This window comes from Desmodus rotundus, chromosome 6 (assembly GCF_022682495.2).
Source record: "Desmodus rotundus isolate HL8 chromosome 6, HLdesRot8A.1, whole genome shotgun sequence".
Classification (NCBI taxonomy): Eukaryota; Metazoa; Chordata; class Mammalia; order Chiroptera; family Phyllostomidae; genus Desmodus; species Desmodus rotundus.
In genome coordinates, this window is record NC_071392.1 from 105,391,199 (window position 1) to 105,410,625 (window position 19,427).

The 19,427-nt window shown below is 50.0% G+C and overlaps 1 protein-coding gene across 4 annotated transcripts in view; it reads right to left on the bottom strand.

Moving 5' to 3' along the window:
- TTPAL (alpha tocopherol transfer protein like) overlaps positions 1-19,427 on the bottom strand; it is a 49,236-nt gene that overhangs the window by 18,848 nt on the left and 10,961 nt on the right. Inside the window, exons 1-5 of one of the 4 annotated variants that reach the window (XM_024559435.3) lie at positions 14,030-14,134; positions 9,537-9,996; positions 6,750-6,943; positions 5,205-5,315; positions 885-3,388 (exon numbers count right to left, since the gene is read on the bottom strand). In XM_024559435.3, coding sequence (XP_024415203.1) covers positions 3,110-3,388; positions 5,205-5,315; positions 6,750-6,943; positions 9,537-9,981 — 1,029 coding nt within the window. In that variant the 5' untranslated portion in view covers positions 9,982-9,996; positions 14,030-14,134 and the 3' untranslated portion in view covers positions 885-3,109. Of the gene's footprint in view, positions 1-884; positions 3,389-5,204; positions 5,316-6,749; positions 6,944-9,536; positions 9,997-13,761; positions 14,135-19,427 lie in introns of those variants that run through there. The other 3 variants (XM_045194516.2, XM_045194518.2, XM_045194517.2) reach the window with 3 other exon arrangements.

The following is a 19,427-nucleotide window of genomic DNA, read 5'->3' on the forward strand; positions in this document are numbered from 1 at the left end:
GTGTCTCACAGGAACGTGGGGAAAATACCTCTTTCCTGCCCTGCTGCTTTTTGGCAAAAAATTGTAGCAGCTTGTAAGCCGAAGTGTTTGTAAACTTAAGGACAGGGTGCTCCTGGGATGCAGAACGAGGTGCGAGGGAGCTAAAGCCACCTTCTCGGAAGAGCAGATAAGAGGAAGCTCGTGTTTCCTGCTGTTTCTGTAGCTTCCTTTCTGCGGAATTCAGCCCTTCCCCATGAAGGTACAGCGGGGTTCCAGGAGGAGACACTTTCCTGTGTGGTAGTATGTGGGAAGAAACTGGGGGGGAAACCCCGTATTACCTAAACTTACAGATGCACTTGGAAGATGTAGGCGCCAATTCATTCCAACCTGCACTTCCTGAATAGCCCAGATGGGAGGGCCCCTAATAAGATAGTGTCCCTGTGACAGACAGTGTCCCTGTGACAGGGTGGCTGATGCCAGCAGCAGAGCCCTCAGAGTCGGGGTGTGATCCCCTTTTAGTACATGAGGATTCTGGGGCGCTCAGTGACTCACCCAAAGCCACACAGCAAGGTACAGCTAGAACTCATTGCTGCTGATTCACGCTTCCCTTCCCTACACTATACTATGCTGAATTTGGGGAGAAGTTCATGTCCAGTGCCTGTGGAATGGGCCGAGTTTTTCTCTAAAGGGAAACACTCCCAGTTCTCCGGCGTCCGCTGGGGCGCCCTCAGGGCCCCCGCCTCCACCACCGAGCAAGGCTCCCCACGTGCTCCCTTGGTCGTTCCCCTGCCCCTGCTGGGGAAACTACAGAAACGCCCGGTGGAGCCACACAGGCTGCCTGATTTCAGCCGGGGTGGGCCTGCTTTCACAGCTTGGTCCAGACTCCGAGGTGCCAAGACTGCTGGATCTCTCTTTGGAGCCAAAACAAAGCACAGCCGCTCCAGCAGGCAGGGGGCAAACGCTGGCTCTGACTCCTCCCACAAGCTGAAAGGAACGGCTCCTAGCTCCCGCCACAGGGGCTGGAACATCCTTCCTGGCCTCTGAGACAGTAAGCCTGGCCACCTAGGTGACGTCACACAAAGGCAATGGCCTGCGATGCAGTTCCAGCCATGGAAGCTCGGTGGGGCCGAGCAACTCATTTTTCTGTCTAGCTTTTTTTGTTGTTTTTTGTTTTAATCTCTCTCCTCTTTGGGACCTAGTAAAGCCTCTAACCGGGGTCCCCATCCAGGCAGATGGGCACCGATCCCTCTATCTACGAACCCTCTACCTACGCTGGCCATCCCATGTGTCCTACTTAGAACTCTTCAGCTACACTGGTGGCGCCGTCATCCCCAGATGGGACTCGAGGTGGCCAGGGTGTGCATTTTGGCACCTGCTGCTCAGCCAGGCCCCGAGGGATCTGGGAGCAGCACCTACGGTGACTCGAGCTCTCCCTAGCATTGGCACTAACGAGGTAAGTCATTTCCACCAGCAGCTTCTCCAGACATTTCCAAAGTGCTATGAAGATGAACAGCTTATTCGCAGCAGACTGGCCTTCGAATCTCAGTGCACTGTTCCCTTCCTAAGCGAGCTGGCCACCTTGCCCGCTGGCCTAGGAAGTGCACAGCGAAGGTACACACCACACAGTGCTTGTCGCTTCTTAACACAATTTACATGGAATGGATAGGAAAGGAAGTAGGTCGAAAGCCACAAGGTGAACCCCCTAATCTGATGCTTGGGCAAAGGCTAACTTCTTCACAGGGAGAGTCCAAAGTGTTGAGATGCAAAACTAACGTTCAGGCTGGCTGGGCAGACTGAAGTGTGTCCACCCACACCAGAGAAACACAGGAAGGTTAGGGAGGGCAGGGCCCCAGAAGTGACCCAGCAATAACCTGCCCTTGTATTCATTCCCAGAGACCCAACTGTCAGAATGCCAGTAATTTAGCCATCCCCTGCTGCCCCCATACACTACGCCTTAGAACCTCAGGGATGGGGGGCCCATACAAGACCCTGGTAGCCTCAATTGCCTGCCCTCACAAAGCCACCCTTTTCACCTTTAACCCTCACTATGAAAAGGAAGTTAGTATCGCTGGGTCCCAGGAATACACAAACTTGTTCCTTTAAAGGCAGGGCCAAATGGTGAGTGATACATCCCCCCTGGAAAGGCCCAGGTGCATCCCAAAAAATGATCCAGCCACTTGCATCTACGGAGTCATCTTTTGAAGCAGAAAAGCGATGCCTAACAATCAATAACTAAATCAAACCCAGAGCCTCAGCAGCCCCCAGGGCCCTGGGTGCCGTTTATCTAGTCCCCTTTCACAGGTGAGAGGGCTGAGGCTGGCAGGGGACCAGGCCTTGCCCACAGTCACACACCAAGGCTGGAGCTCAAGTCTCTTAATCCTCAGGCTCGAATTCTTTTAGCTACACAGGCCTGGCATCCGGTATTTTGGGTTGAGTAAAATCACATACTTTTAGGACCCTGCACGATTCTACTGAGAACCAGGGCTAAGGCTTTATGGATTTGGGAAAATGAGTTTCTATTGCAAGATTCAACCAAGGAATCCCACGGGTGCTTGGAGGCTCTGGCTCCCAAACGCGATCAGGAAGTTCTGCTCATGTCCCGATGTGTTTCTGATTCGGATAAGGTGCTTTCCAAACCCCTGATGGCAATAGGCCTGGACCTCCAACGTGTAGATTCCTGATGAGCAACAGAAGTCTGGGGCCAAGAGTCATGTGAAAGACACAAGCTCCTGAAGTCTCACGTGTGGCCACCTTGCCGCTTTGACCAAAGCGTTTCAGAGGAATGTGCTCACTGGCCCGTTGGGTTGTTTTATCCTGGGATGTAGGACCAAAGTCACTTTTTCTTGCTTTGAGATGTGTAAGAACCAGATACAGCTTCCAGATTAATAGTTGCAAACTGGAATTCCAAACATTTGGGAATCACTGGAAACATTTTCTGGGTCTTCCATGGAATGATTCAAGTAATCCAGGGCGCACCCCTTGGCTCGCCCTTGGGGCAATCCAGGCTTTCCTCCAAGCTGCAGCGTACTTATGAGGGGCAAGAACTAGTCCATGGCACCGAAAATTCTCCTTGTGCCTCCCCAATGAGAAAAGGAAAGGACTCAGAGATGGTGGCGCTCACAGGGGCGCGCTAGTAGCAGGAGTACAGCTGTGATTTCACGGCCCGCATGGAGTCGTCGCACTGGGCGTCTGAGGTCGGTGCCCCGGCCAGCAGGGCCTGGCCCAGGATGCTGTCGCAGGTGGGGACAGGCTGGCAGAACTCTCTCACAAAGTCCTCCTCCGAGGCCAGCAGCACCGCGTTCCATGCGGTGACGTCCAGCTCGCCAGCCGTGCCCCCGTACTCCTTGGGGAGAATGCTTTTTGGGAGGCTTGTGTGGAGAGAGTTCAGGTCAGACCCATGGAGGAAAAACTGGAGGAGAAGGAAATGAAAACGCACATGGCCTTAGGTTAAATATCGGTAATTCAGTAACCTCCTTCATGGCATGTGTCAAGCAAGTATTTGGCGAATGAATAAAGGAGCGGTTGATGGCACGTCTCCCCTTCCAATTCCTCGAAAAACCTGAGGATCCTTAAGTCTCCTTTCCTCATTCCCCATGCCCTGTTGGCTGTCACTTCAAAATATAACCAGATTCCAAGCACCGTGCCGCCGCCACTGCTCCCCTGGACTCCCACCGCAGCCTCCTTCCTGGCCCCCCTGCTCGTGCCCTTGTCCCACCACAACCCAGCCCTTCCAGCGGAAGTCCAATCACATTACTGCTCCGTACAGCGCCCCAGCCCTCCCCCCTCACAGGCTTGACGCTGGAGCCTGAACGATGGCCCACAGGGCCTGTCACAAGCTGGCGGGTTACTGCTCTGCCTCCCCCCGGCCCCTCTCCCCTCTGCTGCTCCTCCAGCAGACCCAGCACACTCCCACCTCAGGGTCGGCTGTTGCTGGTCTCCACAGAGATGTAAGGCCCACTCTGTCACCTCTTTCAAGTCTTTGCTCAAATGCCAACTTCCCAATGACGCCACCTCTCACCACCCCGTTGACTACTACAACCCCCTCCGCCCTCCCGCACTCACTGACCCATTTTCCCCCACTGCACTTATCAGGTTCTATACTAGCTAACGTGCACAATCTGCTGTCTCTATCTCCCTAGAATGTAAGCTTCCTGGGGGCACAGATTTTGGTCTATTTTGTTCATCTAAAGCATACTTGCACGTAGTAGGTGATCAATATTTTTGAATGAATGAATGAATGAGTGAATGAATGAACATATGAAGGACCAAAGGAACAAGATTGTGGGCCACAAACAGGGTCATTTCACAGATGTAAAAGACCTGGTCCAAAGGCTGCTTTGGGAAAAGCAGGCTCCAAAGAGATCTCCGGAAACCGACACAGGCTCAAACCCAGGCACGGAAGCCACTGAGTTAGCGGTTCCCAAACCTAGCTGCAGCAGACACACCTAGATGTTAAAAGCACAGACCCTTGGGCTTCACCCCTGAGCTGATGAATTAAAGCCTTCCAGGAAATGGCCTGGGGATCTGGATTTTTAAGTTCCTTCCCTTGCAATCTTGAGATTCTCTATCTTTCTGCTCTTCCTCTTTGAAAAACAAATTATGAAATTCAAGACCCAGTCTTTGGAGTGATCACAATCTTTGTAGGCCTAGGGAAGGGGAAACATACCACCCCTCCCATTTCAATCGCGGTGCTGGGAAAGGCTAAGAGAAGTGGCTCTTCCATCTTTTAGTGTCATCCACCCTTTCTTAATAAAAATTAAGCTAAAAACTCACCAATTTCATAAACCTTGAATTACTCCCAAAACTTTATACAGCGAGAAAACAAAGTAGGTAAATGGAAAGGCTTAAATAGCATTTTGAAGCCCAAGGAGCCGTAGTAAGAAACTTCCATAACTTTGTAACCACCTACCCAGTGACCACCTTTCCCCACGTCCTTTTCCACGTGAAATACACTGTTGGCTCATAATGCCCCGCCCAGGACATCGGAAAGTCTGGATGACGACGGAGCCCTTCGGATGACGACCCTGGCTCTGCTCTCTCTACTGTCAAATATCACTTTCTTATTCGCTTCATCTTCCCTTCACGGAAAAGACTGTTCATTGCACTTCCCAAGTGAATAGGCCCAGGGGAAAAAATAATAAACTAAAATAAATTTTCTGATGATGTCACAAATACAGGAGCAAAAAAAATAGTAAAGTGCTTAAGTCAACAGAATTGCCACTTACTCTGTTTGCTATTTTCTCCTTCAGAAATGGTTTTATGATGGCAAAAATGCCCTTAAATATTCGCGGTTCATTCACTACGTGGACTGCTTTTATCCGAATGGGGAAACCGTCCTGTGGGGGAAGGAAAGGGAATGTTAGAACATACAGGGTATTTGCAAAGTGTCTGTTACCACAGCCTGCTTCCCCCAGTGAAATCTTCATTTTAGGTCCCAGGATCAGTCTGGTCTGGTTCTCAGGGCCTCCTCAGAGAAACCCGAGTCGGTGCTAAATAGGAAGGCGAGCCTCAGGGAAAGAGTCTCTCTTGGGACCCCGAGCTGGGTAAGGAGGGAGTCAGGCAAACTAGTGGAGAGCCACTCCTCTTGTGGCAAAATAAACGGTCTGAGCTAAATGGGTGGATCTAGAGGTACCACACCTGCTGGATCAGTGTTGCCTAAAATGTGTTCCTCAGGAAGTTATGAGGTGTGATGCAGAAAAGGGCTCCATGGTAGGTAAGTATGAGCATTAGACTCAATATAGTCAAATAGGTTCAAGAGCTTTAATATGCAAATATTTACAGTGAAATTCACGAGGAAGAAACTTGCTTTACCTTATTTCCCAAACTTACTTAACCCTGGAATTCTGTCTCCCAGATCACCTTATAGGACTAGGAAACAATGACCCAAACTCATCATACTGACCCTTGAAGCTACATGGTATTTAGCAGGAGGCATCAAACGAAGAGAAGCTGCTAAGGAAAGCCAGAGTACCCCTCAAAGCCAGAATTCAAATTTCTGGTAATGACCAAACGTGACCTTGATGTTTCAATAATCAGCCTGGGGCGCAGCAGGGGCTCGAGCTCACTGAGAACTGTTCCAGCTCCGGTGCCCCACAGCCCATACAGGACAGCGCCCCACGGGCTGGGTCAGAATGAACTGGGAGTCCAGCCTGTTAGAGACTCGGGCCAGACTGCATCCTCCAGGTCTGTTTCCCCATCTACCAAAAAGGAGATGTAAGTCTTGACTGTCTTGAAAGATTCCTTGAAGGACTGAATGGGTAGGGTGACTACAAAAGCACGCTGCAAACCGTTACACACGGTGAAAATATGTAAAGAACTTTATGGTTCCCCGTGACTTGTGTTCTGAGACACAGACCCTGAAGGGCTACAGCACCCGGCAAACAGTCCGCCAGCGGTCCACGTCCCCAGTCCCACAGGCGGCAGGACAGGCTCTAACACACTGGGCAGAGCACAACTTCTCAGTTTCATTTGCTAGGAGAATTTCTCCTGCCTTCTTGATTAAAAAAAAAAAAAAAAAAGCAGAAAGCATTTCTCTGGCTTTTGGACTCTTGCCCGAAAGCTGATCTTGCCTGACTGAAGGTACCTCAGAAATGACAGGAGAACCGCATGGGAATGAGTGGTAAACAGCCTTTTACATTTCCCATAATGCTTCTGTATTTTTCTCCCTGTAGGAGTGGGAAGTGGGGTGTGCGCACCACATGGTAAATGGACAGAGCCCCGGGAAAGCCAAAACCACCACAGAAGAGGCACGTGACAAACGGGAGCCATACCTGAAGGATGCCAATCACCTTTTTGGCTATGAAAGGGCCAAAGTGAGATGCTTTTGATAAGCTCACTCCTTTGTAGTCTGCGAGGATTACAATGCCATTCACTTGGGTTTCTTCAGACTGAATGAGTTTCTCTAATGTCAAGTATATGGCTCGGATATTTTCGGTAATTGGGTAGTTGCTCGGTATCCACCTGTCTGAGAGAGGATCGGTATGTTACAGAAATAAACACAATCAGACAGGCTAAGATTTATCTCCGTGCCAAAACTGATGTTTGAAAAAGAAAAGCAAGATATGCTACTGGCATGGCTCTATTTAGGTCGGGAAATCAGGCACCTTTGGCAGCAGCTGACACTTCTTAACTGCAAGCACAGCGGCACGTTCTGAAATGCAAAAGCAAGCGAGTGTGGAAATGAAAAGCGTTAACCCTGAAGTCAGACACTGGGTGAGTTACTTCCTTCCTCTGAGCCTCCCTTGCCTCACAAGTGGAACGGGACAGTAGTACTCAACTTAACGGACATCTGTACCTCCTGCCGTCAGATGTGTCTTCATAACTGCACCCTGATCTTTCCCGGGGGACCACCTCTTCCTAGGCTAGCCATGCAGTTTGGACCCAGTTGAACTGACTCCTGGCTCCAGACGTGGGCTGGGCCAAGCCGGCTCTTCATCCACCTGGCCACAGAGTGTGATCCAAGCCAGGTCAAGTGAGCTAAGGGGACTCAATCCCGGAACTCTGGCCCTTTGGAGAGAGAAGATCTCTTTCCTCTTGGAGTGGAGAGGGTGGGAGCCTGAGACACAGGGGCCCCACGGGACAACAGCTGGTCTGGGAAGGAAGCCCACGCCGAGGACAGCAGAGAGGGAGGTGGCCTTCTAGTGCCGTAGTCTGAGCAAATTCCCTTCCCAGGCTGGATGCTCCTTTAATTCTCCCCATAGAGTGGAGGAGTCTTTCCTATCTTTGGGAAAAAGATGAAAAATGACAACTTTTAACTATTAACCATTATTCTCAAGAAAATCCCGCCAAGACTCGTGCAGCCCTTTGTTAGAAAGATGAAACTCCACATGATCACCACCAATGGGATGTGTAATATGCACAAAATTCCTATAAGAAAACCTTTGTCCAAAAATCGTGCCAGCTTGCTGTTTAATGTTGCTGCCAATTAAAACTGCTTCTCCATAGCCGGCTGTCATCCTTTTCAATCGCGGATGACTCAGAAGAGCTTCTAAAAAGGCAAAGCCGATCCCCAGTTGAGAACAAAACCTTCTCTGTCTGCCTCCTCCTAAAAGGTTGGGTCGGTGGGCAGGGGCCTAGATCCTCCCCAGATGTACGAGGAAAAAATTCATCTTACAAGCAAAGGGTTGAAGCCACATAAGAGGTGAAATCAGTGTGGTAATATCTGACTGTTTCATCACACTCCTATGGATTGAGTACAGAGAAGCTGCAGAAAAACCCTTGACTGGGTTTTGATGTCTCCTGGTGCCCTGAAATCTCCACTGTGTGGCTCAGGTCAATTTAAAAATAAGCACCTCTCATTCTGGAAAGTGCCTGAAACAGCATATAAAGCAGTTAATTAACACTGTGCCTGGGTCGCAGTACAGGCTCAAGAGAATGGTTTAGTCTCCAAAGAGAGTTTCAGTAAGTGACAAACGGAAATGGCAACAAGGGTCTTAAAGGAAGAGTCCATTCCCATCAGCAGTCCCTTCGGAGGCGTCTGTACGCATGAGCAAAGAGGACTGCCGGCAAGTCCGCACCTCCCTGGCTTGGTGGGAAGAACACCGTAATCTCACTTTCAAATTTCGCCTCAGCTCTGGCCCAGGGGACAAATGTTGCAGCTGGGGCTGGGGTGGGGAACACTCCCGAGTTCGTCATGCATTTGGTGTCACAGAAGACATCAGAAGGAAGAATGCGAAGGCTTGAGTTCTACTGTCTCCTAGTCGTGGTGTCAGCTAAAAAGGTCCCCGCACATTTCCAGCGTGTGTGCTGCCAAAGCGAGCGCTGTCCCCACACATTTCAAACGCTTCTGGGGAGGTGACGGGGCAGGGACGGAAACTACTGTGCCAAAGAAACACAAGGTGTCCTGATTACGATCATGAAGTGCTGAGATCAAAAGGTGAACCTGAAGTGAATCCTTGCAAAGGGCTGAACACAGCAGAGGCAAGGAGGGACAGCCGGAACGAGGCACAGGGTAGACTGACACCTTTTGGGGCGCTGCCAGCCCACACTGATATCTGCGCCTCCCTTGCTCATAAGTGAGGGGAGTGCCGGGGGCTGGGCCGCCCTGCTTATGCCTGATGACCAGGGCGGCTTTCTCAGCCCTCCAGAGTCTCAACCCTAGAAATCCAGAATTTGCATTGAAGGGACTTAGTGCGGTGGCCAGGTAACCTGGGAACTGAGGGGTGCCCGCAGCAAAAGCCAGGCCACAGAGAGGAGAGTGAAGACGACATGCAAGGGGCAGCAGACACGTATGGCCCAGAGACACACAGACTAAGACCCACAGAGGCAGAAGCAGGGAGAGAGGCTGGCTCAGTGCCCCCAGGGGGCGTGAAATGGGGTCTGGTTCCGGGCTCCAGGTCGAGGGAGAGCTGCGAATGTGAGATGCTCCTGTCTCCTCAGATGAACTCTGCCCTTTTTCTTAAGCCAGGGTGAGTAGGCTTTTGTCATCTGCCATCAAAAGAGCCTTGGCGAAAACAGGGAGGGGATAAGAGGGCAAAGGAAAAGGAGAGAGGGTGCTGGACCTGACACCACCCAAGCAGAGGCTATACACACACACCCGCCACAGCCTAGGGCAATACCTGGGCGGATGCAGAGGATGTGGCAGCCCCGGGGGTCGGTGTGGGGCAGCACAGTGAGGAATCCTGAAGCGAGCACATCTTTTAAGGCCGAGGGCCTCAGGTTATTGAAGACTTCAGGCCAGCTTCTCCTGCAGCTGTGGTAGTTGATCAGGAGCTGCAGGGCCCGGTCGTAATCGAACTTGCGGGCTCGGAGGAAGCGCAGCAGGAAGGCATCATCTAGAGAGGTGCTCAGATTCGGGTACTCCTTCCGCACCATGTCGCGGAGGGCCTGGACATCTCGAAGTCTCCATTCCGGCTTCTCCTGCAGCTCTTCCCTGGCCTTGGTGACCAGCTCTTCCGTCAGCGAGCACACATAGCCGGGAAGCTCGGGGGCGGGCGGCAGCTCATTTTCCGAAAGTGAGGCCGCAGAAGGGCTGGTTCTCAGAGAGTCGCTTTCTTCTGACATTAGCGACCAGGATCCCTGTCAAAACAGAAGCCCCACGGGAAGTCAATGAAGCGCAGCACTGGTCATTGCAAACCCCAGGGCCGCTGATGCAGGGGGACAGGAACATCTTTGTTAAGCCAAGGAACCTCAGAGCAGTGGCTCCCAACTTGGGGGAGGGGCAACTGGATCTGAACCACATGCCCAGGTCCAACCCCAGACGGAAAGAAGTTAGAATCTCCCCCACGGCACCCAGGCACCTGCAGCAGGGTATGCGCAGCTCCCCGTCAAACACCGTGCCTTGCGCACGATGTGTGGGGTGGGTGCTCAACCTTACTCGTAGTTAAAGAAACGTGAATTAAAACAACTCTGATGTGCCTGCTGTTGGGAGAATAAATTAGATGGCCTCTTTAGATGCCAGCTTGTCAGTATCTACCAAAACTTAAAACCACATACCCTTTGCCTCAGCATTCCATTTCCAGAACACATACATGTGGGCAAAATATGCATGGAAGGATAATCATCACAAGTATTGATTATAAAGGCAAAAGACTGAAAACACTTTAACTCCATACCAGATGGAGACTGGTTAAATCATAGCACCACAGGAATGGAACACTATCTAGCCATGAAAAGGAATCAGACAGAACTTTATAAATTGACATGTTAAGGGGAAAAAAAGCAGGTTGCAGAGCAGTGTACATAAACTAATCATGTTTACATTTAAAAAATATATACATTTATACACTTGCAAATGCACCTAAAATTTCTGAAAGGAGATACAAGAAACTGTTGCCAAAGGTTCCCAGGAAACAGAACTGAAGAACCGGTTTTGTAAGGTGGGAGAGACTTTTTACTGTTCTGTTTTGTTTTTTACCGTACACAGTGTGACTTACCATGGGGGCCCTGAAAGTGAACTCGCCGGACCCCCTGCTGGTGTGAAGCACAGCTGATGGCGGGCCCCAGCTCTGCCTTCTGGGTCCACCACCCAGTGGGTGCCCCTTTCCACAGATCACCCCCAGCCAGCGGCTGACATACTGACTCCTCTAACAGGCAGCTCTGCCTCGGGGGCTCCCTGTCAGCCCGGCCAGCTGAACCCTTCACAGACCTGCGCTGCAGCCCAACACTTCCTGCCAAAACCTCCTTCCCAGGGGCCGGCTCCGCTCCCTTAATGCTTTGTGGCTGTTGCCGCCAACAGATTTCTTGCATGTCTAATATCACCCTCACATCTGCTTCTTAGAAGACTGAGCCAGCACACTTACCAAATGAAAAACCAACACAAAACAGCTGCCTTCGATAGTCCAGTAACGCATAGCAGCAAGGCTGTCCAGTTCCAAAGCCCAAGCTCCTGTCCACGGGCTGCCACTGAATCCCCACTCAGAGCTCAACAAGGAAGGTAGGGACCACCTCAAGGCTCTCTGCACATGGTCAGTCTTCCCCCCAAGCCTATGGCAGCCATTGTGACCGGGTCACTTCCCCTATGCCTCAGGTCTGCCCACTCCATTCCTTGCATTCTAACCTCTAGCCCACAGGCGGCAAACACAAGGCCTGTGGGCCGAATCTGGCCCTCCACCTTGTTTTACCCGGCCCGGCACCTTGTTTCTACCCGGTGGCAGTGCTGAGCTCTGGCTTAACTGTGAAGGATCAGTTACATTATGCAGTCCTCAAATTACCTTCAGCCCTTTGAAGGCAACCATGAGGCTGATGGGGTCTCCGGTGAAAATGTGTGTGACAACACTCCTCTAGCCCTACCCAGCTTCATTCACTTCCTCAAAGGTGTGTTCTTGTCTTGTACACCTCCTGTTTCCTCCAACTAACGTGCTCTTCCTCCAGTTCATCACCTGATTCACCCTTACATTCTAATTAGATGCCACTTCATTCACTCAACAAATATTGAGCACTTACTATGTACCAGGCCCACTTCCAGGCACTGGGGAGACAGTAGCGAATAAAAAGCCTCCCTTTCATTGAATTTAGGTACTGGTGGGAGAAGGGACTATAAGCAAAATAAACTACTATATGGTCGATTACAAGATAAGTACTATGGAGAGAGATAAAGCAGGAAGGGGTCTGAATGTATCTGGGGACAGGAGTTGCAACTGTAATTGGGTGGTCAGAGCAGGCCTCGCCCAAGTGACAGTGGAGAAAAGACAAAGGAGGCGAGAGCAAGCCATGCCAGTATCTGGGGGAACAAGTGCAAAGCCTGAGGCAGGAACATGCCTGGCTTTTCCAGGAACAGAGAAGAGGCCAGTGTGACTACAGCCAAGTGAATACGGCGGAAAGTGTTGGCAGATGCATTTAGAGAGGCACCCATTGATACAGAGTTTTGTAGGCCAATAAGAAGTTTGACTTTCAATTTGGTGGGAGCCATGGGGGGTTCTGAGTAGAGTGACATGACCACATTTATATATTAAAAGAATTACTCTGCTGTCTTGTGAATGGACTTTAAGAGGATGAGTACAGAAGTGAAGAGGCCATTTAGAAGCTTCTACATAATCCAGGCGGAGATGCGGGTGCTTGCAGCAGGAGGCCTTCCCGACTCCAGGCCAGGTTATGAGACGAGCCTTCCCCACAGAAGCCCTTTGACACAGTGCCTCTCCCACTCAGCTGCACTGTAGGCAATTTGAGGGCGACATTCCCGTCTGTCTTGCTCATCACCTTAAACCCAGCACCTAGCAGGGTGCCAAGCACATAGTCTGAGCTCCATAAATGTTTGTTAAATGAATTTAATCTGCTTGGCAGAGGTATGCTGAGCAAGGAATGGAACAATCATAGATTCAAAAGATCCACCCTGGGCTCTGTTTCCATGGGAGTCACCAACAGGTGCCTGTGATCCCAATTCAGTGTTCACCAAGGAGAAAGATTGTAATGTCCATGTCCTAAACTCAAAGTCTTTCTTCAGCCTCTGTCCTAATTTCCCCCCTACTCAAAGCGCACTGAATGCCAGTCAAAACAAACTAATGACCCACCATTCTTGGGATACCTGATGCATGTATGATACCTCTGCCTGGAACTCCCTCTCCTTGCCTGTTCCATCCAGACAATTCATCACCTTCCAAGCCAAGCTCCACTGTCACCTCCTCTTTGAAGCCTTCCGATTCCCCCAGGGTGATTCCCTCCAGTTTGCCAAAGCACCTATCTCAGAAATGGCAGTCTAGTGTTACAGTTATTTGCAAAAAAACTCTTCAGAGTCAGTTTCACCATCCATTCACTACCAAATAATTATTGATCACCTACCACATGCGTCAGGCACTACGCTCGTAGGGACTGGGCATACAACAGCAAACAATATAATTCTTTGCCTTAGGAAGCTTAACTCATAGTGGAATAATGAAGAGATAACACGCACTTGATCATTTTATCATGCATCGAGCACCGTGATAAGCACCTTACATCTGTCTCTCATTTCATCTTTTCTCATATTTGGTAACAGCTCTGTTACTGTTCCCATGTACAGAGGACACTGCCCTGTAGAATGTAGATTCCATGAAGGCAGACAATGTGCCTGGCACGCTCACGGCCACCCCCAGCGCCGGGCGCACGGCGGCGCTCAGCAACCACTAGCAGACGATGTGAGTGAGGTTAAGCAATGTATCAAGGGGTGCACAGCCAGTGAGGCAGAGAAGGATGTGTCTGGCCCCACACTGGGCCCTGTGCTCCAGCTGGAGCTCCCCGGTTATCTCCAGGGTCTCGGCAGCGTCAAGCACAGAGCGGGGCTCAGTCAGCCTGTGAATGAACTGACGAGCGGACACAGGGAGGGGAGCAAACACCATGCCTTAGGGTGGAGCCGTGCACCTTCCTCACCTGGAGTCCATCATTCTGTGAGCATCACCTTCCTCCCCACGCCACCCAAACAAGGGGAGGACAGGATGCCATCGCTCCTAGAGCCCCAGAGGCTCTACTACCGTCTGCAGTCTTTCGAGGCCCCCCACTTCCGGCTGTCACCCCTTCCCCAGGGGTCCCCATTCCTGGGGTCTCTCTCCTCGGGTCGCCCTCTTCCGGTTATCCCTCCCTCTCAGGGGGTCCCTCTCCCCGGTCCCCAGGGCACACGGACAGACTCGCGGGCACTCACCGGCCCGGCTACGGGGCGGAGCGCGGGTCAATCGGCGGCTGAAGCCTCGTCCTGCAGCACGCAGAACCGACCCGCACTCCCTGCCCGGCCGGCCGGCCCCTCGCGCCGGAAGTGACGTACCAGGGCGTTCAAAGACGCGGCGGGGGGGGGGGGGGGCTCTGAGTGCGCAGGCGTAATATCCAGCCCCGGCGTCGGCCTTTTGTCGCCACCTGGCGGCCGATACCCCACGCAGTGGGACAGAAGCCTGGCAAGGGGCTGGCTGGGAGGAACAGGGAATGCCGGCAGCTTAGATGGTACAGCTGGGGACACTGAGGCCCAGAGAAGGAAGGAAAAATGCTGCCATTTTCCGAGAACGCTACTACCACGCGCCTGTCTTACATTTTTTGTCTCATTTTTTCTCATATTCATGGAAACTTGCATGAAAGGGAAACAGGCAATCAATGAAGTAAAGAGCTTTAACCCTAGATTTCAGGGTTAGCATTCCAGGATTCTTCTCTGCTTTGGGGTTCATGAAGTCCCCTTCAAGAAAGTGGTAGCTTGAAAAAAGGCTTTACTAGCCCCCAATCCCAGTCCATTACAATCCTCAGACACGCCAATATGTATTTTGTGCAAATACGACTTTGAGAGAAATGTAGGTCCGTCTTTCAGTGAGCGAAAAGACGCTAAACCATTTCTAGAGAGAGAAATTATGTCCAGGAGGACTCAGAGCCCAAAGGAGTATCCAAGAGATGACATTCTTCCCTACTCCAGGGGCAAGAGGTCCCAGGGAGATGGGAGCTGACCCAAGGGGGCCAGAAGAACATGATAGTAGTTTCTGTGAGATGCTAGATTGTGTGAAAATCAGTAATTACAGAATCTTTCCATTTTATCCTCTGAATGGGAGAAAGGAGCTACAGTTGTAATATAGAAGAGGTTAATTTAAAGGCTCATAATGCTGTATTTACATTGGAAATATCAGTATGAACTCAAGAGATGATTTCTGAAAAGAAATAAATGTGTATGTATACACACATACACATATACACATGTATATCAATATATAGTTTATATAAAATACCTAGTCCTATCCACTAGAAAAGCCCAGAAACAATGACTAATCAGATTTTAGTCTTGAAATGCCATTTTGTATTTTAAAAAAATTAAAAGGGCCTTTGAGAGAAATTGTTGATTCCAGATCAGTAGCAGGGAATATATAGGATGAGCCTGGAATATCTTGTCATACTTGGTAACAAAGAAGCTATCAGAGGCACTAGGGCTACATCAAAAGAATTTAGAAACCAACCTGAACATGAGATCATTTTAGCTGCAACAAAGATCATTGCAATTGACTGAAACACATCAAATATGTTTCAATCCCCGAGTTCACAAAACCAACAAAAAAAAGTTCATATTCAGCAAAAACACTAATTAATCACCTTCTGAGGATGGCATGGAAACAAATTATATTGTTGATAACCAGGTAAATTAAAGGAAAGGATTAAGTATTTATTCCACCTTTTATATATGAATTGTAACACTGGGTAACCAAATAATAGCTTAAGAAGAGCAACTTCTTATGAAATTATTACAGCTAATAAATGCAAACAAAATGGTCCAATATTGCCATTTTGCAATCTGCAATAATTTCATGTCTCTAGCCAAAAAATTAAAAAAAAAAAGAAAACCAAAGAAAAAGAAAAGAAAGAAGAAAAAGGAAAACAAGGAGCAAAACTCCAGCCATGTACATGATTCTTGATAAAATAACGAGAACCACCTGTTAACATGCCAAAGGGATGGAACCTGGGTCTGATCCAGCGGCTAATTTGCAAGAAATGCAGAGGTCAAAGGGTCAAGCTGAACTGTACAATGAGGATACAACTGACAAAATCCAGACTTTGAGAAACTGAAGCAGTCTGAGTTCTTCAACACATTAACTGCAAGGAAAAGGAGGAGATGGAGAAACCTATGCATTAAATGAGGCTTAAAAGACACATTCAGTTTTTTAAAAAATGGGCAAAACTAAGCTATAACGTCTAAGGGCTCACACTCAGATGATTACATCATAAATAAATGCAAGGAAATAATTGCTATAAAAGCCAGGGCAGTGGCTACTGTGCGGGGAAGGGCTGTGATGGGGATGAGGTGCATGGAGGGACCGCTGGGTGGCTGGCAAAACTCCATTTCTCAGCCCAGGTGCTGGCTACTAGGGTGTTTGTCTTGAAATGATTCACTGTGCTACAAATTTAATGTGTATGCTTGTTTTACAATATAAATGTTTTAAAACATGGAAACAGAAGTCCCTCACGGTGTGTGTGTGTGTCTATACATACACATCCATGGATACATAGCTTCTGGGAGTACCAAGTACAAAGTAGGTGCTCACTAAATATGAGTTTCCTTCCCTCTTAATCCTGTGTGATTTCAGACCCATTACTGACATGACTACCTAGTGTGACTAATTAAAAATAGTTGATTCTTTTTAAGTGGTTTATTATGCGCCAGTCACTCTTCCCAGTGCACCTAATCTAAATGAATCTTCACAACGTTCTTATTTTTATTCCCATTTTACAGAGAAGAAAACTGAGGTGCAAAGAGGTCATCTGTGGCCCCACAGAAAGTGGTAGAGCAGTCAGGTTTTGCACCCAGGCAGTCTGGCTTCCTGGTCCATGCCCTCCTCACACATATGTATGTGTACCTTACTGTTTGCTTGTTTGAGAGAAAAAACCACTGATTCGTTGTTCCAGTTATTTACGCATTCATCGGTTAATTCTTGTATGGGCCCTGACGGGGGATCAAACCTGCAACCTGGACAGGGGCTTTTTTTTTTAATCTTTTTGCACAAATAACTCCCCCTTATTGAGTGCCTGCCGATGTGTGTGCCACCCCTTGACACGCCATACCCGAGTCTCACACAGCCTGGAAGACGGAGGTACTTGTTAGTCTGCATTTGACAGATGCGAAAACTGGAACTCAGCTGAAGAATTTGTCCAAAGTTACAAACTAAGTACGTGGCAGAGTTGGGGGCAGGAGGGTTGAGTTATAGATAGATACTCTTTGGCCCTTGGGATTCTAAAGAACAAAATGTTCCATACTCTTAAACGGATGCTTACCTGATGGATCTGACCCAGTCTGAGGTCATGGGTTGCCCAATCAGTGGTCCGGAGCCTGACTTGGCTTGAGAAGTGCCCAGACTAGGGCTGAGAGAAGTCGAGAGCTTGGCAAGTGCCAGGCATGCCTGACCTCAGTCGGAGGGTCGTGTGAAGCGTGTGACCCATGGGCCTGGTGTGCCTCAAGGAGCCAGAGCCTTCTGTGTGCCAGGCTTTTGTTCACAAGCCTTAAAATCAGGACCTACCATAGGGCTGTGCACCTTTCTGAGAGTGAGATAAGGTTTCCCGGGGCTGACGGCTGGATTTCCCAGAAGAGGTGGGAGGCCAGGTGTGTTTTTCTGGTCACACATTGATTTTCTAACCTGAGTCAGCACGGCTGCTTGGAGGTACAGTCCATTCTGTTTGTTCCCAGGGGCTCTGCATCCCAGCTGGGCTGAAGCATTTCCAAAACAGGGCCGGGAATGGTAGGGGACAAGGAGAGGTGGAGGCGCCACACCCCCGCCCCACAAGTACCAGCCTAAGAGCCCACTCAGCCCACCCTCCATTGTATTATTAACACCCAGCAGGATCGACTTCTTAGCAAATGTTAGGCACCGTGCTAAGCACATTATATGTATCCGCCCAGCCATCCTCACAGACAGGCTATCGAGTAGGGTTTCTCCTGTGAGAGATGAGAAAACTGAGACCCAGAGAGGCAAAACTCGGTTGCGAACAGTCACACACACGGAGTTTCAGGTCGGTTGTTGTGGCATCGCAGGCTGTCAGACCCAGCGATGCTCTGTGGATTCCCTATTCCACAGCAACCTGGGTGGGTGGTATGGTCACCGCCACAAAGACAGGAGAACACTGAGGCCCGGGGAGGTGGGTGTGACTTGTACAACGCTGCTCAGAGGTTCTGCTGTGACAGCCAGTGATTACTTCTCAAAGGCACCGTGAAAACTCACAACTAAAATTTGGCCAAGGCCCTGACCGGGTAGCTCAGTTGGTTGGAGCGTTGTTCCGATACACCAAGGTTGTGGGTTCAGTCCCTGGTCGGGGCACAGACAAGAATCAACCAATGAATGCTTGAGTAAGCAGAACAACAAATCAGTGTTTCTCTCCCCGTCCCCCTCCCCCCCCTCGTTCGTCCCTCCCTCTTCCTCTCTAAAATCAATTTAAAAATTTTTTGGCCCAAATCCCTTTCTGTGTTATTACTTCTACATTCACCCACAGCTCTCCCGTGATGGAAAGAAGGGACAAGGGATCCTTTGGAGGCCATCTTCTTGGAAGAGTGGAGTGGGGACAGCAGGGGCTCCTCTGCAGTGGGGGGCTGACTACCTGGAGAGCTTAACACATGACCCCAAAGTGAGGGCCCGGTGGTGTGATGGGGGCAGGGATATCTAGGGGCTGGGAGAAAGGGGGTGCTTGGCTGCATTGGAGAAGGACCCAGAGAGCAGGTGTGCTGAGGTGAGCCCACACTCCCAGGAGCTCCAGAGCAAGGCTGCATGAGCATTTCCCATTGGCCTGCGTGGGCAGAAAGCAGCTACAAAGAGTGAGCTTGGGCCGTGTCCCAGAGGGTAACCTAGAGTGGCAGAAGGGTAGTAGCAGCAAGAAGCTAGACTAGGATGTCAGATTCCCAAAGGCTGAAGAAGAAATTGCAAGGGATGGCCAGGAGGGGGCGTGCATCCATCAAGGTCAAAGGCGAGAAGGGCTTGAAGCAAGGGCCACCTCCAGGAGCCCTAGCGGCATCACGTCGGAAAGGGGCAGCTTTAGAGGTGTGCTGAGTGCAGAGCCCTGGAGGCCGGTGAGAATGGTGTGGGTTAAGTGACGCCCTTCCTCTCCTCTCACCTTCTCTGCCCAGCCCCCTGCCGACCCACTGAGACTCAGAAAGGCTAGGAAACCATCAATGGGCCCCACAGGTTTAAAAAACCCAACCTAGTGCTCTAGGATGGTTGAAATTAAAGAGACCCCAGCAACTGGAACTCTCAGACATTGTTGGTGGGAAAGCAAGGTGGTACAACTACTTTGGAAAGTAGCTGGCAGCAGTTTCTTAAAAAGTTAAACATATCCTGCCCGGTGTGGCTCAGCTGACTGGGTGTCATCTTGCAAAGTGAAAAGCTGCCGGTTCGATTCCTGGTCGGGCACATGCCTAGGCTGCAGGTTCAGTCCCGGTTGGGGTGCCTACGAGAAGCAACCGATCGATGTTTCTCCCCCTCTCTTTCTCCCTCCCTTCCCCTCTCTCTAAAAATAAATAAATAAAGTCTTTTTAAAAAGTTAAACATAAACTTATATGACCTGGCAATCACACTCCTAGATAGCTGCCCAAGAGTAAT